Consider the following 23,731-nt stretch of genomic DNA (forward strand, 5'->3'; position numbering starts at 1 on the left):
GAAACAGGACAGAAGTTGCAAGCGAGGATGAATTTGCACAGACATACCATCAAGGAACATAAAGAAGATAATTTCTGCACACCTGTGGGACATCATTTTTAACAACCGTACCACGCTATAGAAGACCTCAATGTTTTAGTTCTTAAAGGGAATTTCAGAACTATCCAGGAAAGGAAAACTTTTGAATTAAGAATGATGATTCTTTTTGACACAAAAAATAACGGCTTAAATTTAGATATAAGTTTCCTTACTCATTATTCTACAGTTTTACGACCAACTCTGTGACTATCCCCCCCACCTTCCCCCCTGTCTTCAGCTCTCCCTCTGTCTTATCTCACTAACTATGCTAGTTTTATTACCATTGCCAGTTAAATTTGTTTATGTTTGTTTGGTTTTCTCTTTTTTTTTTCTTTGGCTTAGAGATTATGTGTCTTTTTACCATTCTACTAAACATTTTGTGAATCAGTACTGCTTGGATCTTGATGAAGGGGACATACCCCGAAAGCTTGTCCTGAAAAATTGTATGTTAGTGCAAATAAAAAAAGAATCATTGACAGTACTCAATTGTCTCTGTCGCAAGTGCACTAATACAGCTACAATGACCTCATGCAATGCATTTGAAATGAGTGATTTTAAAATAGAACCCTTCTTTACTTAAGAAAGTTATAAGATAGCTGTTACAAATGTGTGTTTTTCAAATTTTACATTTAACATAGCTATATAACAAGTTATGTCATTGTAAGGACTACCACCCCATAATATTGGTGATCTGCTGATAGGTGAGGGAATATTCAGCAAGCAGCAGCAGAAGAGGTTCAAAAAGCACAGATTCCCAGAATACATTAAGAAGCAGAAACATCCTTGCACTGCAGATTATCAGATAAAGCTTCCTATACCACAAGGAGAACAGTAAACAGATCAGTAGAGACATCACCAACTCAAACTAATGAAGTCAGAGGCTGCGGTACCTCAGTGCAGCACATCGGTGCGATTTGCACTGCTGATTTCATTGTGGCTTGCGACTTCCTTTAACAGAAGTCCATGCACGTCACATTGAAATTGGTAAAAAGTAGTGCAGGAACCTTTTTCATAATTGCTGTGACATGAGGGGAGACAGGCTTGCTAGGACAGTCTTTTTTGAACCAAAGTGTCTATTTTGACATGAATTACATTGCACTTATACAAGGCAGAAACCACGGTGCCCCTGACAGACTGAAGGTAAACTTGTATTTTCCCATAAAGCTCTTCCTTCTAAGTCTTACAACTAGTGTTGAGCGAACACGGACTGTATTATTCGTGTTCGTACCGAATAATTGGATTTTTTGTACCCGAACACGGACACGGACACTTTACTGTATGTTCGGGTAAAAATCCGTGTTCGGTCGTTTTATTTCCGGGTTTTGCATGCTTTGGCGCTCTTTTCATGGCGGGCTTTCAACAGCCAATCAACAATCGTTTAACTGGTGTGCCTTAAGCCATCCCAGCCATGCCTGCAAATGTCTCAGTAGCTGTGATTGGCCGTCTGAAGCATGTGACCAAGTCTTTATAAGTTCGAGGCAGCCGCAGCGGCGTCATTATGCTGCTTAGATTCAGGGACAGAGCACACATCAACGTGCTGGCTGCTGATTAGGGAAAGATAGGCAGGAAAAAAACATTTGTGTCCGGATAGAATTGAGGGACAGGTCGGAGTGTTTAGGCAGGGCGAGTTGTAGGCATTTTAGGGATAGAGTCTGCTGAATTATATAGGGTCAGTGTCTTCTACAAACTACAATCGATATTGCTGTGTGGGGGGTGGGGTCTGCACTCAATCCTGATCTACGATCTCTTCTCAATCCTGTTAGGGACAGAGTCTGCTGAATTTTAGGGAAACTGTGTTCTACAAACTACAATCGATATTGCTGTGTGGTGTGGGATTGGAGATAGGCAGGTGTCAGTGATCCACATCCATTTTTCTGTGTGTGAGCTGCAGTGAACACAATCTTTTTGGGCTGCAGTGAACACAATCTTTTTGGGCTGCAGTGAACACAATCTTTTTGGGCTGCAGTGAACACAATCTTTTTGGGCTGCAGTGAACACAATCTTTTTGGGCTGCAGTGAACACAATCTTTTTGGGGTGCAGTGAACAAAATCTTTTTGGGGTGCAGTGAACACAATCCTTTTTGGTGTGCAGTGAACACAATCTTTGTGGGGTGCAGTGAACAAAATCCTTTGTGGGGTGCAGTGAACACAATCTTTTTGGGGTGCAGTGAACAAAATCCTTTTTGGGGTGCAGTGAACAACATCCTTTTTGGGGTGCAGTGAACACAATCTTTTTGGGGTGCAGTGAACAAAATCCTTTGTGGGGTGCAGTGAACACAATCTTTTTGGGGTGCAGTGAACACAATCTTTTTGGGGTGGAGTGAACAACATCCTTTTTGGGGTGCAGTGAACAAAATCCTTTTTGGGGTGCAGTGAACAAAATCATTTTTGGGGTGCAGTGAAGACAATCTTTTTGGGGTGCAGTGAACACAATCTTTGTGGGGTGCAGTGAACACAATCTTTTTGGGGTGGAGTGAACAACATCCTTTTTGGGGTGCAGTGAACAACATCCTTTTTGGGGTGCAGTGAACACAATCTTTTTGGGGTGCAGTGAACACAATCTTTGTGGGGTACAGTGAACAGAATCTTTGTGGGGTGCAGTGAACACAATCTTTGGGGGGTACAGTGAACACAATCTTTGTGAGGTGCAGTGAACACAATCTTTGTGGGGTGCAGTGAACACAATCATTGTGGGGTGCAGTGAACTCAATCTTTGTGGGGTACAGTGAACACAATCTCATACTGAAGGTTTGAGGGTGCTGCCTGTTCCATACTCCCCCTACTCCTCATCTAGCCTTTTAGGGGTACAAACAATAGTAATTGGGGCCTAGTGTGGTTGTGTACGTGTGATATACATACACTTTTTTGGGATCATATTTTCTATTCCGCTATTTAATCAAAAACCTTTGGGGATCAGTTAAATTGGGGGATAGTCTGTGTTGGTACGTGTGAGAGAGATCCACCTTTCCAAGTTGTTGGGGTTCATCTCATACTTCTGAAGGTTTGAGGGTGCTGCCTGTTCCATACTCCCCCTACTCCTAGCCTTTTAGGGGTACAAACAATAGTAATTGGGGCCTAGTGTGGTTGTGTACGTGTGATATACATACACTTTTTTGGGATCATATTTTCTATTCCGCTATTTAATCAAAAACCTTTGGGGATCAGTTAAATTGGGGGATAGTCTGTGTTGGTACGTGTGAGAGAGATCCACCTTTCCAAGTTGTTGGGGTTCATCTCATACTTCTGAAGGTTTGAGGGTGCTGCCTGTTCCATACTCCCCCTACTCCTAGCCTTTTAGGGGTACAAACAATAGTAATTGGGGCCTAGTGTGGTTGTGTACGTGTGATATACATACACTTTTTTGGGATCATATTTTCTATTCCGCTATTTAATCAAAAACCTTTGGGGATCAGTTAAATTGGGGGATAGTCTGTGTTGGTACGTGTGAGAGAGATCCACCTTTCCAAGTTGTTGGGGTTCATCTCATACTTCTGAAGGTTTGAGGGTGCTGCCTGTTCCATACTCCCCCTACTCCTAGCCTTTTAGGGGTACAAACAATAGTAATTGGGGCCTAGTGTGGTTGTGTACGTGTGATATACATACACTTTTTTGGGATCATATTTTCTATTCCGCTATTTAATCAAAAACCTTTGGGGATCAGTTAAATTGGGGGATAGTCTGTGTTGGTACGTGTGAGAGAGATCCACCTTTCCAAGTTGTTGGGGTTCATCTCATACTTCTGAAGGTTTGAGGGTGCTGCCTGTTCCATACCCCCCCTACTCCTAGCCTTTTAGGGGTACAAACAATAGTAATTGGGGCCTAGTGTGGTTGTGTACGTGTGATATACATACACTTTTTTGGGATCATATTTTCTATTCCGCTATTTAATCAAAAACCTTTGGGGATCAGTTAAATTGGGGGATAGTCTGTGTTGGTACGTGTGAGAGAGATCCACCTTTCCAAGTTGTTGGGGTTCATCTCATACTTCTGAAGGTTTGAGGGTGCTGCCTGTTCCATACTCCCCCTACTCCTAGCCTTTTAGGGGTACAAACAATAGTAATTGGGGCCTAGTGTGGTTGTGTACGTGTGATATACATACACTTTTTTGGGATCATATTTTCTATTCCGCTATTTAATCAAAAACCTTTGGGGATCAGTTAAATTGGGGGATAGTCTGTGTTGGTACGTGTGAGAGAGATCCACCTTTCCAAGTTGTTGGGGTTCATCTCATACTTCTGAAGGTTTGAGGGTGCTGCCTGTTCCATACCCCCCCTACTCCTAGCCTTTTAGGGGTACAAACAATAGTAATTGGGGCCTAGTGTGGTTGTGTACGTGTGATATACATACACTTTTTTGGGATCATATTTTCTATTCCGCTATTTAATCAAAAACCTTTGGGGATCAGTTAAATTGGGGGATAGTCTGTGTTGGTACGTGTGAGAGAGATCCACCTTTCCAAGTTGTTGGGGTTCATCTCATACTTCTGAAGGTTTGAGGGTGCTGCCTGTTCCATACCCCCCCTACTCCTAGCCTTTTAGGGGTACAAACAATAGTAATTGGGGCCTAGTGTGGTTGTGTACGTGTGATATACATACACTTTTTTGGGATCATATTTTCTATTCCGCTATTTAATCAAAAACCTTTGGGGATCAGTTAAATTGGGGGATAGTCTGTGTTGGTACGTGTGAGAGAGATCCACCTTTCCAAGTTGTTGGGGTTCATCTCATACTTCTGAAGGTTTGAGGGTGCTGCATGTTCCATACTCCCCCTACTCCTAGCCTTTTAGGGGTACAAACAATAGTAATTGGGGCCTAGTGTGGTTGTGTACGTGTGATATACATACACTTTTTTGGGATCATATTTTCTATTCCGCTATTTAATCAAAAACCTTTGGGGATCAGTTAAATTGGGGGATAGTCTGTGTTGGTACGTGTGAGAGAGATCCACCTTTCCAAGTTGTTGGGGTTCATCTCATACTTCTGAAGGTTTGAGGGTGCTGCCTGTTCCATACTCCCCCTACTCCTAGCCTTTTAGGGGTACAAACAATAGTAATTGGGGCCTAGTGTGGTTGTGTACGTGTGATATACATACACTTTTTTGGGATCATATTTTCTATTCCGCTATTTAATCAAAAACCTTTGGGGATCAGTTAAATTGGGGGATAGTCTGTGTCGGTACGTGTGAGAGAGATCCACCTTTCCAAGTTGTTGGGGTTCATCTCATACTTCTGAAGGTTTGAGGGTGCTGCCTGTTCCATACCCCCCCTACTCCTCATCTAGCCTTTTAGGGGTACAAACAATAGTAATTGGGGCCTAGTGTGGTTGTGTACGTGCGAGATACATACACTTTTTTTGATCATATTTCCTATTCCGCTATTCAATAAAAACCTTTGAGGATCAATTGAATTGCGGGATAGTCTGTGTCGGTACGTGTGAGAGAGATCCACCTTTCCAAGTTGTTGGGGTTCATCTCATACTTCTGAAGGTTTGAGGGTGCTGCCTGTTCCATACCCCCCCTACTCCTCATCTAGCCTTTTAGGGGTACAAACAATAGTAATTGGGGCCTAGTGTGGTTGTGTACGTGCGAGATACATACACTTTTTTTGATCATATTTCCTATTCCGCTATTCAATAAAAACCTTTGAGGATCAATTGAATTGCGGGATAGTCTGTGTCGGTACGTGTGAGAGAGATCCACCTTTCCAAGTTGTTGGGGTTCATCTCATACTTCTGAAGGTTTGAGGGTGCTGCCTGTTCCATACCCCCCCTACTCCTCATCTAGCCTTTTAGGGGTACAAACAATAGTAATTGGGGCCTAGTGTGGTTGTGTACGTGCGAGATACATACACTTTTTTTGATCATATTTCCTATTCCGCTATTCAATAAAAACCTTTGAGGATCAATTGAATTGCGGGATAGTCTGTGTCGGTACGTGTGAGAGAGATCCACCTTTCCAAGTTGTTGGGGTTCATCTCATACTTCTGAAGGTTTGAGGGTGCTGCCTGTTCCATACTCCCCCTACTCCTAGCCTTTTAGGGGTACAAACAATAGTAATTGGGGCCTAGTGTGGTTGTGTACGTGTGATATACATACACTTTTTTGGGATCATATTTTCTATTCCGCTATTTAATGAAAAACCTTTGGGGATCAGTTAAATTGGGGGATAGTCTGTGTTGGTACGTGTGAGAGAGATCCACCTTTCCAAGTTGTTGGGGTTCATCTCATACTTCTGAAGGTTTGAGGGTGCTGCCTGTTCCATACTCCCCCTACTCCTAGCCTTTTAGGGGTACAAACAATAGTAATTGGGGCCTAGTGTGGTTGTGTACGTGTGATATACATACACTTTTTTGGGATCATATTTTCTATTCCGCTATTTAATCAAAAACCTTTGGGGATCAGTTAAATTGGGGGATAGTCTGTGTCGGTACGTGTGAGAGAGATCCACCTTTCCAAGTTGTTGGGGTTCATCTCATACTTCTGAAGGTTTGAGGGTGCTGCCTGTTCCATACCCCCCCTACTCCTCATCTAGCCTTTTAGGGGTACAAACAATAGTAATTGGGGCCTAGTGTGGTTGTGTACGTGCGAGATACATACACTTTTTTTGATCATATTTCCTATTCCGCTATTCAATAAAAACCTTTGAGGATCAATTGAATTGCGGGATAGTCTGTGTCGGTACGTGTGAGAGAGATCCACCTTTCCAAGTTGTTGGGGTTCATCTCATACTTCTGAAGGTTTGAGGGTGCTGCATGTTCCATACTCCCCCTACTCCTAGCCTTTTAGGGGTACAAACAATAGTAATTGGGGCCTAGTGTGGTTGTGTACGTGTGATATACATACACTTTTTTGGGATCATATTTTCTATTCCGCTATTTAATCAAAAACCTTTGGGGATCAGTTAAATTGGGGGATAGTCTGTGTTGGTACGTGTGAGAGAGATCCACCTTTCCAAGTTGTTGGGGTTCATCTCATACTTCTGAAGGTTTGAGGGTGCTGCCTGTTCCATACTCCCCCTACTCCTAGCCTTTTAGGGGTACAAACAATAGTAATTGGGGCCTAGTGTGGTTGTGTACGTGTGATATACATACACTTTTTTGGGATCATATTTTCTATTCCGCTATTTAATCAAAAACCTTTGGGGATCAGTTAAATTGGGGGATAGTCTGTGTCGGTACGTGTGAGAGAGATCCACCTTTCCAAGTTGTTGGGGTTCATCTCATACTTCTGAAGGTTTGAGGGTGCTGCCTGTTCCATACCCCCCCTACTCCTCATCTAGCCTTTTAGGGGTACAAACAATAGTAATTGGGGCCTAGTGTGGTTGTGTACGTGCGAGATACATACACTTTTTTTGATCATATTTCCTATTCCGCTATTCAATAAAAACCTTTGAGGATCAATTGAATTGCGGGATAGTCTGTGTCGGTACGTGTGAGAGAGATCCACCTTTCCAAGTTGTTGGGGTTCATCTCATACTTCTGAAGGTTTGAGGGTGCTGCCTGTTCCATACCCCCCCTACTCCTCATCTAGCCTTTTAGGGGTACAAACAATAGTAATTGGGGCCTAGTGTGGTTGTGTACGTGCGAGATACATACACTTTTTTTGATCATATTTCCTATTCCGCTATTCAATAAAAACCTTTGAGGATCAATTGAATTGCGGGATAGTCTGTGTCGGTACGTGTGAGAGAGATCCACCTTTCCAAGTTGTTGGGGTTCATCTCATACTTCTGAAGGTTTGAGGGTGCTGCCTGTTCCATACCCCCCCTACTCCTCATCTAGCCTTTTAGGGGTACAAACAATAGTAATTGGGGCCTAGTGTGGTTGTGTACGTGCGAGATACATACACTTTTTTTGATCATATTTCCTATTCCGCTATTCAATAAAAACCTTTGAGGATCAATTGAATTGCGGGATAGTCTGTGTCGGTACGTGTGAGAGAGATCCACCTTTCCAAGTTGTTGGGGTTCATCTCATACTTCTGAAGGTTTGAGGGTGCTGCCTGTTCCATACTCCCCCTACTCCTAGCCTTTTAGGGGTACAAACAATAGTAATTGGGGCCTAGTGTGGTTGTGTACGTGTGATATACATACACTTTTTTGGGATCATATTTTCTATTCCGCTATTTAATCAAAAACCTTTGGGGATCAGTTAAATTGGGGGATAGTCTGTGTTGGTACGTGTGAGAGAGATCCACCTTTCCAAGTTGTTGGGGTTCATCTCATACTTCTGAAGGTTTGAGGGTGCTGCCTGTTCCATACTCCCCCTACTCCTAGCCTTTTAGGGGTACAAACAATAGTAATTGGGGCCTAGTGTGGTTGTGTACGTGTGATATACATACACTTTTTTGGGATCATATTTTCTATTCCGCTATTTAATCAAAAACCTTTGGGGATCAGTTAAATTGGGGGATAGTCTGTGTCGGTACGTGTGAGAGAGATCCACCTTTCCAAGTTGTTGGGGTTCATCTCATACTTCTGAAGGTTTGAGGGTGCTGCCTGTTCCATACCCCCCCTACTCCTCATCTAGCCTTTTAGGGGTACAAACAATAGTAATTGGGGCCTAGTGTGGTTGTGTACGTGCGAGATACATACACTTTTTTTGATCATATTTCCTATTCCGCTATTCAATAAAAACCTTTGAGGATCAATTGAATTGCGGGATAGTCTGTGTCGGTACGTGTGAGAGAGATCCACCTTTCCAAGTTGTTGGGGTTCATCTCATACTTCTGAAGGTTTGAGGGTGCTGCCTGTTCCATACCCCCCCTACTCCTCATCTAGCCTTTTAGGGGTACAAACAATAGTAATTGGGGCCTAGTGTGGTTGTGTACGTGCGAGATACATACACTTTTTTTGATCATATTTCCTATTCCGCTATTCAATAAAAACCTTTGAGGGTCAATTGAATTGCGGGATAGTCTGTGTCGGTACGTGTGAGAGAGATCCACCTTTCCAAGTTGTTGGGGTTCATCTCATACTTCTGAAGGTTTGAGGGTGCTGCCTGTTCCATACCCCCACTACTCCTCATCTAGCCTTTTAGGGGTACAAACAATAGTAATTGGGGCCTAGTGTGGTTGTGTACGTGCGAGATACATACACTTTTTTTGATCATATTTCCTATTCCGCTATTCAATAAAAACCTTTGAGGATCAATTGAATTGCGGGATAGTCTGTGTCGGTACGTGTGAGAGAGATCCACCTTTCCAAGTTGTTGGGGTTCATCTCATACTTCTGAAGGTTTGAGGGTGCTGCCTGTTCCATACCCCCCCTACTCCTCATCTAGCCTTTTAGGGGTACAAACAATAGTAATTGGGGCCTAGTGTGGTTGTGTACGTGCGAGATACATACACTTTTTTTGATCATATTTCCTATTCCGCTATTCAATAAAAACCTTTGAGGGTCAATTGAATTGCGGGATAGTCTGTGTCGGTACGTGTGAGAGAGATCCACCTTTCCAAGTTGTTGGGGTTCATCTCATACTTCTGAAGGTTTGAGGGTGCTGCCTGTTCCATACCCCCACTACTCCTCATCTAGCCTTTTAGGGGTACAAACAATAGTAATTGGGGCCTAGTGTGGTTGTGTACGTGCGAGATACATACACTTTTTTTGATCATATTTCCTATTCCGCTATTCAATAAAAACCTTTGAGGATCAATTGAATTGCGGGATAGTCTGTGTCGGTACGTGTGAGAGAGATCCACCTTTCCAAGTTGTTGGGGTTCATCTCATACTTCTGAAGGTTTGAGGGTGCTGCCTGTTCCATACCCCCCCTACTCCTCATCTAGCCTTTTAGGGGTACAAACAATAGTAATTGGGGCCTAGTGTGGTTGTGTACGTGCGAGATACATACACTTTTTTTGATCATATTTCCTATTCCGCTATTCAATAAAAACCTTTGAGGATCAATTGAATTGCGGGATAGTCTGTGTCGGTACGTGTGAGAGAGATCCACCTTTCCAAGTTGTTGGGGTTCATCTCATACTTCTGAAGGTTTGAGGGTGCTGCCTGTTCCATACCCCCCCTACTCCTCATCTAGCCTTTTAGGGGTACAAACAATAGTAATTGGGGCCTAGTGTGGTTGTGTACGTGCGAGATACATACACTTTTTTTGATCATATTTCCTATTCCGCTATTCAATAAAAACCTTTGAGGATCAATTGAATTGCGGGATAGTCTGTGTCGGTACGTGTGAGAGAGATCCACCTTTCCAAGTTGTTGGGGTTCATCTCATACTTCTGAAGGTTTGAGGGTGCTGCCTGTTCCATACCCCCCCTACTCCTCATCTAGCCTTTTAGGGGTACAAACAATAGTAATTGGGGCCTAGTGTGGTTGTGTACGTGCGAGATACATACACTTTTTTTGATCATATTTCCTATTCCGCTATTCAATAAAAACCTTTGAGGATCAATTGAATTGCGGGATAGTCTGTGTCGGTACGTGTGAGAGAGATCCACCTTTCCAAGTTGTTGGGGTTCATCTCATACTTCTGAAGGTTTGAGGGTGCTGCCTGTTCCATACCCCCCCTACTCCTCATCTAGCCTTTTAGGGGTACAAACAATAGTAATTGGGGCCTAGTGTGGTTGTGTACGTGCGAGATACATACACTTTTTTTGATCATATTTCCTATTCCGCTATTCAATAAAAACCTTTGAGGATCAATTGAATTGCGGGATAGTCTGTGTCGGTACGTGTGAGAGAGATCCACCTTTCCAAGTTGTTGGGGTTCATCTCATACTTCTGAAGGTTTGAGGGTGCTGCCTGTTCCATACTCCCCCTACTCCTAGCCTTTTAGGGGTACAAACAATAGTAATTGGGGCCTAGTGTGGTTGTGTACGTGTGATATACATACACTTTTTTTGGATCATATTTTCTATTCCGCTATTCAATAAAAACCTTTCTAGGGCAAGATCTTAAATTACAGAAATATGAGGAGACCGTCAAATAAGGGCCGTGGCCTGGGTCGTGGTGCTGCTGGTAGAGCTCCTGTTGCAAGGAGAGGACATGGTCGATCTGTGCCAGCTACACGCACAAGTGAAACACCTTCCTCAAGTGTGAGTAGGCGACAGAACCTGCATCAGTATTTGGTAGGGCATCAAACGCCCCTAGAAGTGATGAGGCCAGAACAAGTTGAGGCGATAGTAGATTGGTTTGCTGCTGACAGTGCCTCCAGTTCCTTCACATTGTCTCCCACCCAGTCTACTGCAGAAAGGTCAGAGTTGGCACCTGCAGCCAATGTCCAACCGTCTTTCACCTCACCCCCTTGCAAATCAGGCCAGCAGTCTGAGCCCCAAGCCATACAGCAGTCTCTTATTCTTTTTGAGGACTCTGTCAGCAGGGTTTCCCAGGGCCATCCACCTAGCCCTGCCCCAGAAGTGGAAGAGATTGAGTGCAGCGATGCCCAACCACTTATTTCTCAAGATGAGTACATGCAAGGATCATCGCAGCACGTCTCCGATGATGACGAAACGCAGGTGCCAACTGCTGCGGCGTTCAGCATTGTGGAGACCGACAAGGAGGGCAGGGGTGAAGACTGGGTGGAAGATGATGTGGAGGACGATGAGGTCCTCGACCCCACATGGAATGAACGTCATGCAGGTGAACTGAGTAGTTTGGAGGAAGAGTCGGTGGTCGCACAGAGCCACCAGCACAGCAGAAGAGGGAGCAGGGTGCAGAAGCGGAGCGGCCGTGCCCTAGACACTACGCCCGCTACTGCCCAACGCAGCAAGGGAACGAGCGCACCAAAGTCAGCTCAAAGGAGTTCTCTAGCGTGGAAGTTCTTTAGAAAATGTGCTGATGACAGGACACGAGTGGTTTGCACCCTGTGCAATCAGAGCTTGAAGCGAGGCATGAACCTTCTCAACCTGAGCACAACCTGCATGATCAGGCATCTAAGTGCAAAGCACGAGCTGCAGTGGAGTACACACCTTCAAAACCAAGAAACGTCTCTGGCTCATCCTGCTTCCTCTTCTGCTGCAGTCTCGGCCGCTCCAGCCACATCTGTAGTGATACCGGCACCTGCCACCCCGCAAACAGACGATCTGTCAGCAACACCACCACCTGGGTCACCAACAACCATCTCCACAATGTCCCGTGGAAGCGTTCAGCTTTCCATCTCCCAAACACTTGAGAGGAAGAGGAAGTACCCCCCCTACCCACCCGCGATCCCTGGCCCTGAATGCCAGCATTTCAAAATTATTGGCCTTTGAAATGCTGTCATTCCGTCTGGTGGAGATGCACAGTTTTAAAAACCTTATGTCGGTGGCTGTCCCACAGTACGTCGTGCCCAGCCGCCACTACTTTTCCAGGCAAGCCATCCCTTCCCTGCACAACCAAGTGGGGGAAAAAATCAGGTGTGCACTGCGCAACGCCATCTGTGCCAAGGTCCACCTAACTACGGATACGTGGACCAGTAAGCACGGTCAGGGGCGTTATATCTCCCTAACGGCACACTGGGTAAATGCAGTGGCGGATGGGCCTGAGGCGGATAGCAATTTGGCGCATGTCCTTCCACCACCGAGGATTGCAGGGCGCTTCAGTTTGCCTCCTGTTCCTAACTCCTCCTACTCCGCTTCCTCATCCTCTACCGCCTCCTCATCCGGACAGCGTAACACCTTCACCACCAACTTCAGCACGGCCAGGGGTAAACGACAGCAGGCAGTTTTACAACTTGCCTGTTTGGGGGACAAACCACACACCGCGCAGGAGTTGTGGAGGAGCATGGAACAGCAGACAAATGAGTGGTTGCTGCCAGCGAGCCTCAAGCCCGGCCTGGTGGTGTGCGATAACGGGCGAAATCTCATAGCAGCTCTGGGCCTAGCCGGTTTGACGCACATCCCTTGCCTGGCGCATGTGCTGAATTTGGTGGTGCAGAGGTTCCTTAAAAACTACCCCGATATGTCAGAGCTGCTGCAGAAAGTGCGGGCCGTTTGTGCGCACTTTCGGCGTTCTCACCCTGCTGCTGCTCGCCTGGCAGCGCTGCAGCGTAACTTCGGCCTTCCCGCTCACCGCCTCATATGTGACGTGCCCACAAGGTGGAACTCCACCTTGCACATGCTGGAAAGACTGTGCGAGCAGCAGCAGGCCATAGTGGAGTTTCAGCTGCAGCACGCACGCGTGAGTCGCTCTGCGGAACAGCACCACTTCACCACCAATAACTGGGCCTCCATGCGAGACCTGTGTGCCTTGTTGCGCTGTTTTGAGTACTCCACCAACATGGCCAGTGGCAATGACGCCGTTCTCAGCTTAACTATCCCACTTCTATGCCTCCTTGAAAAAACAATTCGGGCGATGATGGAAGAGGATGTGGCACAGGATGAGGAGGAGGAGGAGGATGAAGAGGTAACATTTCCAAGGCTTTCAGGGCAGTCATTCGCAAGGGGCTCCGAGGGTGGGTTCCTGCACACGCAAACGCCAGGGACGCAATTGTCCAGCAGGGGCACAGTTCTGGAGGATGAGGAGGATGAGGAGGAGGAGGAGCTGGAGGAGGAGATGGAACCATGTTCACAGCAGGGTGGCACCCAGGCCAGCTCATGGCCATCACTGGTGCGTGGCTGGGGGGATACAGAGGACACGGACCATACACCTCCCACAGAGGACAGCCTTTCGTTGCCTCTGGGCAGCCTGGCACACATGAGCGATTACATGCTGCAGTGTCTCCACAACGACCGCCGAGTTGCCCACATTCTAACTTGTGCTGATTACTGGGTGGCCACGCTGCTGGATCCCCGTTACAAGGACAACGTACCGTCCTTAATTCACTCACTGGAGCGCGATCGCAAGATGCGCGAGTACAAGCGCACGCTGGTAGACGCCATGCTGCTGGCATTCCCATCTGACAGCGGGGCCACAGTGGAAGCACAAGGCAGAGGAGGAGGAGGAGGAGGTCGCCAACGCAACCAGGGCACCGCCAGCACCTCAGAAGGCAGGGTTAGCATGGCCGAAATGTGGAAAAGCTTTGTCAGCACGCCACAACAAACAGCAGCACCAGCAGCTCAGATGGAACGTCTTAGCAGGAGGCAGCATTTTACCAACATGGTGGAGCAGTATGTGTGCACACGCCTACATGTAGTGAATGACGGGTCTGCCCCCTTCAACTTCTGGGTCTCCAAATTGGGCACATGGCCTGAGCTTGCCCTTTACGCCTTGGAGGTGCTGGCGTGCCCTGCAGCCAGTGTATTATCTGAACGGGTATTTAGCACGGCTGGGGGCGTTATAACAGACAAGCGCAGCCGCCTGTCCAGAGACAATGTGGACAAGCTCACGTTCATTAAAATGAACCAGGCATGGATCCCACGGGACTTTTCCGTACCTTGTGCAGAATAGCAATGGATACCGACCTTACCCACCCATTGTTCCATTTTTGCTCTTTCTCACTCTTTTGGGGTGTACCCTCATTTAAAATTTGTGAAAAGAAGCAGTGTTGGCTACCTCGTCCTCCTCCTCAGGGCCAGATTAATGTAGGGGCTATTGGAGCTGCAGCTCCAGGCCCCTACCTTTTATATAGGCCCCCGGGTTGGCCATATTCACTGTTACCGCTCTTCTGTCACTTGTAAACACAGAAGTCTAGCTTCTATGCTCACTTCCCCAGGCAGCACCCTCAGAACCTCCCCACACAGCGCGAAGGCCGGACAAGGAGGGACAGTTGGCGATGCATGGATGTGTTTATGGGCTTCAGAGACAGCATCCCATGTTGAATTAGGCATGCATGGCTGCACCCTTCCTCCTCTGGGTGCATGGCAAGGCACGGCCCTAAGGCCCTTCAAAATCCTCAGCACCAAGCCCATGATGCTGTTAATCCGGCCCTGGTCCTCCTCCACCGCCGCTTCCACCTACACCGCCCATAGGTGTGCGCAGCCTATTGCATTAAGGTGTGCACCCCAAAGTTGAAATACACATGCATGTGTTTGCCAGCAGGGAGAGTAATGTATCGGGCCATGTACCTGTAGGCAAGGAGAAATAGAGCAGAGCAGGTCCCAGGGAGATCTTTCCCATCTCCTCACTGGCAATGCTATGTGCCCTAGGTGATTAGGGTGTGCCCAGGCACACCCAGCACACCCTGTGCGCACGCCTATGTCACCGCCACATCCACCACCACCTCAACCTCCCTCCTACTCCATATGGGCCTCGTCCTTCAGAGATGAAGAAGAACATTGTTTTATTTTTCTGTTTTTTTTTGTTGTTTTAAGTTATTTCCCTATCCACATTTGTTTGCAGAGCACTTGCCATGCTCTTAATTACGTTTTGCTGCCATTTGCAGCACTCTAGCCCTTTCCTTTGGTGTTTTAGAGCCATTTTAGTGCCTTAAAGTTCGGGTCCCCATTGACTTCAATGGGGTTCGGTGTCCGGGAAAAGTTCGGTAAAAGTCCGGGACACGGACCCGGACTTTTTTTTAAAGTTCGGCCGAACCCGTCGAACACGGACATCTAGGTGTCCGCTCAACCCTACTTACAACTACTCTCTCTCTTCATTATGTAATTTGCTCTGTCTGCATTTCCTTTTCACAATAGTGTCCCCCTTCCTCCAAACTCCCATTCATATACCCCTCTCCTCCACCCAACAGCTTATACATATATAAACCCCACTTCCGCCATCTCCCTATTACTGCACTTAGCATCTCCTGCTTATTCTGAGCCCACATGCTGACATATGCTCCAGAATACTGGGTTATGGGCATTCATAAAAATCTTGCTTTCATCTTACTTTTGTCACCCTCCAGCTTCTCCTTACAGCTAGGGATGTTTCACCCAACCCTGGGCCTCTGCCTTGCAACTTTTACGCCCACATCCAGCATCCACCTTCTTTTAGCAGCAGCCATAATCCGCACACTCTATTTTCTATTCCCAACCCCCCCCCCCCCACACCACACACACACACGCACACACACACGCACACACTTTTCATGTATCCTCTAGAATGCCTATTTAGCCTGTAAGAAGCTTATCTATGTCCATTGCCTCTTTATCTCCAAAACCTTTTAACTACTTGCCATCACCGAAACCTGGCTTCAGGAATCTGACTCTGTCTCTCCAATTGCCTTCTCCCATGGTGGCCTTCACTGAACTGTTTTCACCCAGGCCATTAAATGACAGTTAAATGATAGGGAAATTGAGTTTGATTCCTTCTATCTCATAAAGCACTTTTAAAGTGTTCCCAACACCTCCCTATTTATCCCTATCTGCTTTTGAAGTTAATTGTATTTGTCTAATTTCTCCAGTTCCTCTGAAGACTGCAGTGACTGCTGATTGCTTTCCTGCTGACTTACCTGCCTGGCTAACCTAATTTCTATCCTCTCAAATACCCACTTGGGGACTTTAATATCCCTGTTAATGCTAACACCCTAGCTACCTCTTAACTTCTCAATTTAGCCTCATCTTTTGACCTAACACAATGGACGTATACTCCTACTCACTCTGATGGTAACATATTTGACCTTGCATTTGCCCACCTCTGCTATCCTTGCTCCCTCTCTAACACTATCCAACACCTCTTTTTCTCTCTCTGATAACAACCTTATCATTTTCATGCTTAGCCTGTCTTCAACCCCTTTGCCTCCAACCTGAAAACAGTTAACCCAAGAAACATTTGCCACTTTAACCTCTCTCTTCTCTGGTCTGCTATAGACTACCTCTACAACAAAATCTCACCCCTGTCCTGCCCTTGCCAGGCCTTTACTGCCTATAACATCCCCCTTACTACCTGAACACACTTGCACCCCCTACTACACAAAGAATTAGGCCCTGACCACTACAGCTCTGGCAAACAGATGATACTGAAAGGCTGAAAAGACATATCCCTGTACAAAGCTGCCCTCCTAAAACATAATTTGTCCCTTTGTGCTCCCAAAAGTACCTATGCCATCACCCTCATTAATACCCACTTCTAGTATGACTTTCATTTGCAACACTCCACAGAAACTGTCCTTGTAAAACATCAATTGCTAAAAACCAATGGCCACTACTCAGTACTCTTACTTTCTGCTGTCTTTGACACAGTTGACCACCTACTCCTCCTCAAAAAACACCACTCCCTTGGCCTCCAAAACTCTGCTCTTTCCTGGTTCTCCTCCTACCTAAATGCTCTTTCCATGTCACCAACAGCTCTACTTTCTTCTCTCCTCTTTCTCTTTACGTCATATCATCTCCCTTTGTTAGTTGATAACCTAGCATGGTACCATTACCATTTCTATGCTGATGATATGCAAATCTATCTCTCTACCCCTCACCGCTTCAGTCTTCTTGCACATCACTAATTTACTAACTGACTTATGGATGTCACATCACTTCTTAAACTCAATCTTTCAAAAACGTATCTCATATTTTCTTTTCGAATGCCCTCTGCCCCAAGTTTAACATAAAGATCAATAGCATAACTATCATTTTCTACCCTCATGCCATTGTATTAGGTTTAATGCTGGACTCAGACATCTCCTTTTGGCCCATCCAATTACTGTACAAATCTATACACCTTCACCTCCATTCCAAAATATGCTTCTTCATAGCCAATTACAAAGACAAGCTACTAATTCACACATTCTTTATTTGTCACCTTGACAATTCTCTCTACCAGACCTTCAATTGGCTTACACTTGCCCAACATATAAAATTCTAAATATTAACAACACACAAAGCCATCCACAAATCTGCCCCTAGCTGCATCATCAACCTCATCCTAAAATATCACCCAAACCTTCCTCTTTGTTCCTTCCAAAACCTCCTTCTATGTAGCTCCCTCAGCACCTCCTCCCTTGGTAAGCTCCTGGACTTTTCCAGAGCCTCTCCCATCCTCTGCTACTTCATAACTCAACTTATATGGCTATCCCTTACTCTGTCTGCCTTTACTGCCTGCCTTTAAGTGGTGCCCAAACTGTTAATGCTATAAAAAAAAAAACCTGAATATTAATATTATTATTATTAATAATAATAATAATAGTAATAATAATATCTTTCACAGATTTTCACAGACTTCTCTCTTTTCCAAATACCCACCAAACATTATGACAGGCATATAATATACTATTTCCTTAAGGCATGCGTGTGTGTGTGTGTGTGTGTGTGTGTGTGTGTGTTTGTAGGGGGCAGGAATTGTAGTCTACCTTTTAAATAAATATTTCCTTTAAGTTTTAACCTCTACATAAAATGACTTGATATACATATAATTGATATTATTAAATACTACAATTATTTTCATCTCAATAATTAAATAAGGTTGATTTAGAACATATTTCAGACAATGAAGACACCATGGACAACAGGGAAAGAGATTATCTCAGCTCCATAGAAGTCAATGAAGAAGGAAAAGAAGTCCCAGGAGCTGCACATCTCACAAAACCCTCATGTATAAATAGTGGAAACAGCTTCAGCCTGGACTCCATCCAAAGCCATGCCTGACATGTTTTTCTCTGCTCAGGGGGCTTAGTCATGGGAAACACATGACTAAACTCCCACGGGTGGGGTGAAACATAGTGGGGCGTGGCTTGGATGGAATCTGCTTTCACTCTTTACATTAGGGTTTTGTTCGATATTTGGCTCCCCCGGCCCTCTTTTCCTTCTTTATTAGCACCCTTCTCTGCCCTTTACACTCTCCTCATGTCAGATACTAGACAGTTGCACTAAAATCCAGTGTTGCTAAGGGAGAAAGTGGGGTATGGGATGTTGTTGACCTTGTAACTGTCCAATGAAGAACCTTAGTTAGGTCCTATTTGAAAAGTAAGACAGTTTGCCCAAGCTCAAAATGCAGAGGTAATTCAGGGCATAGAGGCAATATACAGTATGTCTGGTACAATGTCCTGGGAGTCTCCAAGTCAGGCTTTGTGAAGTATGTAAATGGCATGTAATGACCCCAATACTCTTTTATCGAATTGTCAGTTTGTTAGGTTAGAAAACATTTGATTAATTTTAATGTTCCAAAATGTGTATATTATGAACTATGTGTATATTATGAATTATGAATAGTGTTAAAAATGTATTGACCAATGACCAGTTATATATTCAGTGTTTCATAGACATGCATAAAACTGAAAGTCTTTTGACATTTGAAATGTTTCATAGACATGCATAAAACTGAAAGTCTTTTGACATTTGAAATTAAACACAAATTAAACGTTTGCAATGCAAGCTGTTGTCATTATTTGTGTAATCAGCTTCTATTTTATTTATTTCATATTAAAATAAAAGTTAGTCAGTTACGAACTTTTGAACTGGAAAGAATGTGTGTGGTCTAATTTGGTGGCTTTTTCTAAGCACATTTTTCAAATGAGTTTCCACTCATTTTAAATACATTTTGATATGTTATGTTAAGATAGCAGCTATCCTAAGCATGCTCAGAACATTTAAATACCTATGGCTTAGTTCCTCTCTAGTGGTTGGCTCTTTATTTCCTTGTATCATACTGAAAGGACATATTTGCAAGTAAAAGCATAAGGAAAATATGAGAATAGGAAAGTACAATTAATTAATGGAAATTTTTTTTCTTACCACTTCCAAGAGGGCATACAAAGATACATCTAACTCCACGGTGGTTTTATTCTTCCAATTTAGCACAGGCCTTACAGCCTTGTTGTATCCATCCATCAAATATTTAGCAAGCTTTCCATAAGTTGCGCTCTGCATTTTTATCTTCTGTTTAGAGGTTTCTTGGCCTTACATAAAGGCATTATATATTATAGCACAGAAATAAACTATTTGCAGTCTAAGGGGTTGTTTTACTAAAGACTAATAGGCTTATCGCTTTGCATAGGAAGTTTTGTTCTAGCTTATTGAATATGCTGGACATTTAGGTGGAAAAGAATACCCAATCACAAGAAAGGACGAAAAACAGTATTTTTGCTTGCATATGATTGAATGATGAAAGTCAGCAGAGCTTCACCTCATTCACTAACTTAATGGAACGTTCCCTTTAAAGTACACAGCCTAATTGTCTTTAGTAAATTGATCCCTGTGTATTAACTACTACAGCAAATACAACAACAAATACACATACACAGAACAGAATCAGGAGAACTATATAAAGCAAAGCAGCTGAAGAATTGTAATTTCTGAAATTTGCAAATAACTAGGGGAATCAAATCAACTTAAAGGCTCTGAGAGTTTTAGAGCTAAATGTTAGTTCCAACTAATGTATTTACCTATAAATACTATACATAACATTAAAAAAAAAAAAAAAAAAAAGAAAAAAAAAAAGTTTATTGGCAAACATTTGGCCTCTTCTAAAAAAAAAAAAAAAACTGTACCGGATGCTAAGATAGATTATAGATAGATTATAAACAGATAGATAGATAGATAGATAGATAGATAGATAGATAGATAGATAGATAGATAGATAGATAGATAGATAGATAGATAGATAGATAGATAGATAGATAGATAGATAGATAGATAGATAGATAGATTTACCAGATAAATAAAGATGGACTTTCCACATGTTCAGACCAATATAGTTTACCTAGTCTGTCTCTCTCACACAAATGTGCAATTACATTATATATTCACATTTAAAGGTACTTACCCCTGCAGGCTATGAAAAGACATATAGTGAATAGAGTGGGGTACATCCAGGCCATCCTCACTTTTGGTCCTGCAGATCCCAGTCACCAGCAAAGATCAAATTAATGTTGCTATATGTTTAAGTGATTGATGTATTTTTTTGTTGTTCTTCTGGATCCCAGGTCTGTTATTTCCGAATGAATCTCTTTACTCTCTCCTGAAAACCTCAATAACCTTTCATTACCATTATTGTTATAAATATATTCTGTTCTTTAAAATCTATTAAAAAAACATTTTTTTTTCTTGCCTAATTTGTGTTTTCTCTTTACTTGCTCACTTTTCTTTACCCGTTCACGTCTTATTCCTTTCCCCTTTGCTAATTGTATTGTGTCCTATTCTTTCATATATATACCTCAACCACAGGCATAATTTCTCTCTCTCTGAAAAATGTTACCCTGTAATGACTCAACCCCTCCCTACTCATCATTGACACCTTTAGGTTCACTTGATTGTAATCACTCAGAGTGGTTTTCAATTAGCTGAAATTTAAAAGCATCTTCCGCCAATCTACAAATGTAAGTACTTTATGGTGTAAATGCAGTAATGGCTTGTATTATCGTTCTGATTGAAAAATAAAAAGTAGGTCTGAAGACTTTGCACTTTGTTTTTTCTAGGATGCAAAGCAGAAAAAATAGGATACAAAAAAACTATTACATTCTGTGCTTTCACTATCTGTTAAATTAAAACTACAGTATTTTTTAGTCGAGTAAAGGCTTAGAAAGTTTATAAGGTTTTTAATACTGACTATGATCCTGTTTCAAAGATAGTCCTTTCCTTATGACAGTAGGTACCAAACCAGGACACTTGAAAAGAAAAGGAATTTTAAATATTTGTCTTTTTTTATCACGAGATACATATACCCTTATCTTCTGAAAGAAATAAGGGAATCAGAAATATCCTCACTGGGGACATAGCAAAAAAAAAAAAAAACTGATTTATTGACTTCCTACCCCATTTAAAAGTTAAAAAAAAAAACAAAAAAAAAAAAACAGTGTGCTGCAATTCCAGTTTAATTTATTAAATAACTCTGCCATTTAAAGGATCAAGAATGATGTCTAAACTGTAAAATTAAACTTGTAGCTACAGTATCTCACTAGGGTTGATTTACTAAAACTGGAGAGTGCAGAGTCTGGTGCAGCTCTGCATAGAAACCATTTTTTTATGTCAAAGCTTAGTTCAACAAGCTGAAGTTAGAAGAAGAAGAAGCATGGCTACCATGCACAGCTGTACCAGATTTTGCACTCTCCCAGTTTTAGTAAATCAACCCCAATGTGTCTATGTTGCCGTAATGCTGTCCTCTAAATGGGCAACCCTTATACCCTTAAGTGTTCATCACTGTTAAATGAGTAACCAATCAAACAGTTTTATGTTCATATATATTATTATTAACTTATTATTACTACAGTTATTTATTTTTTACAGTTATTGGCTCTATAGCCAAATGTTCCGTCCTGTGCTTAGTGCCCTGTTTTTACAATGAATGATATACCATTTTTTATCTTAGCCCTGTACCTAGGATGTATTTGCAATTAGGCACATGTAGGTGAATGCCAAAGCCAGTAAAACCAGTACTAAGGCCAGTTGATAGTACCAAATTGTAAAACATGCACATTATTTTTCTGTTCAGTGTAAGTAAATTTAGACCAAAAATTGAAGTGGGAAGGAGGGGCATAGGAGATTTTTCCTTAGACTGCAACAACACTAATAAAATTTTTCATTCTCTGTCCTGTGCAATGTAAGCTCTAGAAATAATTGGAAAATGCTGCCAAAGACACCCAAAAAATGCCCAATAAATGCCTGCAACAAAAACGCCCAGGTGTGAAAGGAGCGGAACCCCATCCCTGCGCTACAAAAAATTCTAAGAAAAATTATCTTTTTTTTCTGGTTCTGGACATGCTACAGAGTTGAAACTTCACAGGTACACTTTTTAGACCCCCCAGACACTAAATCCAAAGAAATCTCATTTTTTTTCAATAATCTTTTCAATAATTGGCTCTCTATCAAAAACAAAAATTTTTAAGAACTTTTTGTGGTGTGAAAAATAGTCCCTGGGGCATGACCCAGAACCCTAGGCACTTTTTATGGGCATTTATTGGGTTTTAGGGCTTCAAAATTGTGTTTTTTGATTCCATATATATATATATATATATATATACACACACATATATATATATGTGTATATATATATATATATATATATATATATACACAGCGGAGCCCCATTCCTGCGCTACTGAAATTCTAAGAAAAATTATCTTTTTTTTCTGGCGGTCATCCTGACATGGAAGAGTTCGGTCACCCTGGCATAGCAGAGTCAGTTCACCCTAAACTACGGTCACCCTGACACTTAACACTTTCCCTACAGAAACTAGATTATTGAATCTAACTATAGTGGTATATAGTACCCTAACTACACTGCATATCCCTTTCCTCACAATAATAATTGCAAAATGACACTGGAGCAGCAGGAGTAACAGAAATGCTTCCACTCTATTGCACAGCCTCTCTATTACAGTGCTAGAGATTTGGAGGGGCTATGTTATATACTGGGGGGCGTATGGGGGGAGTATTCACTCCTGATTGGCCTCTGGACCCCCTAGTTAGAGTTGAGCGGACACCTGGATGTCCGTGTTCGACGGGTTCGGCCGAACTTTAAAAAAAAGTCCGGGTCCGTGTCCCGGACTTTTGCCGAACTTTTCCCGGACACCGAACCCCATTGAAGTCAATGGGGACCCGAACTTTCAGGCACTAAAATGGCTCTAAAACACCAAGGGAAAGGGCTAGAGTGCTGCAAATGGCAGCAACACGTAATTAAGAGCATGGCAAGTGCTCTGCAAACAAATGTGGATAGGGAAATAACTTAAAACAACAAAAAAAACCAGAAAAATAAAACAATGTTCTTCATCTCTGAAGGACGAGGCCCATATGGAGTAGGAGGGAGGTTGAGGTGGTGGTGGATGTGGCGGTGTCATAGGCGTGCACACAGGGTGTGCCGGGTGTGCCTGGGCACACCCTAATCAACTAGGGCACATAGCATTATCACTCTGTTTGCCATTGAGGAGATGGGAAAGATCTCCCTCGGACCTGCTCTGCTCTATTTCTCTTTGCCAGCAGGGAGA

At 43.3% G+C, this 23,731-nt stretch overlaps 1 protein-coding gene across 1 annotated transcript in view; it reads right to left on the minus strand.

The window, feature by feature from the left end:
• Positions 1-20,629, minus strand: part of LOC309568867 (5-hydroxytryptamine receptor 3A-like) — a gene marked incomplete at both ends in the record, with an annotated part of 110,964 nt that extends 90,335 nt beyond the window's left edge. The window contains 2 exons of the mRNA XM_082274651.1: positions 19,545-19,708; positions 20,575-20,629. Coding sequence (XP_082130777.1) covers positions 19,545-19,708; positions 20,575-20,629 — 219 coding nt within the window. The remainder of the gene's footprint in view (positions 1-19,544; positions 19,709-20,574) is intronic.
• Positions 20,630-23,731: the final 3,102 nt, after the last annotated feature.

This window comes from Pelophylax lessonae (genome assembly GCF_965119305.1).
Source record: "Pelophylax lessonae genome assembly, chromosome: 12".
In the NCBI taxonomy this organism is placed as follows: domain Eukaryota; kingdom Metazoa; phylum Chordata; class Amphibia; order Anura; family Ranidae; genus Pelophylax; species Pelophylax lessonae.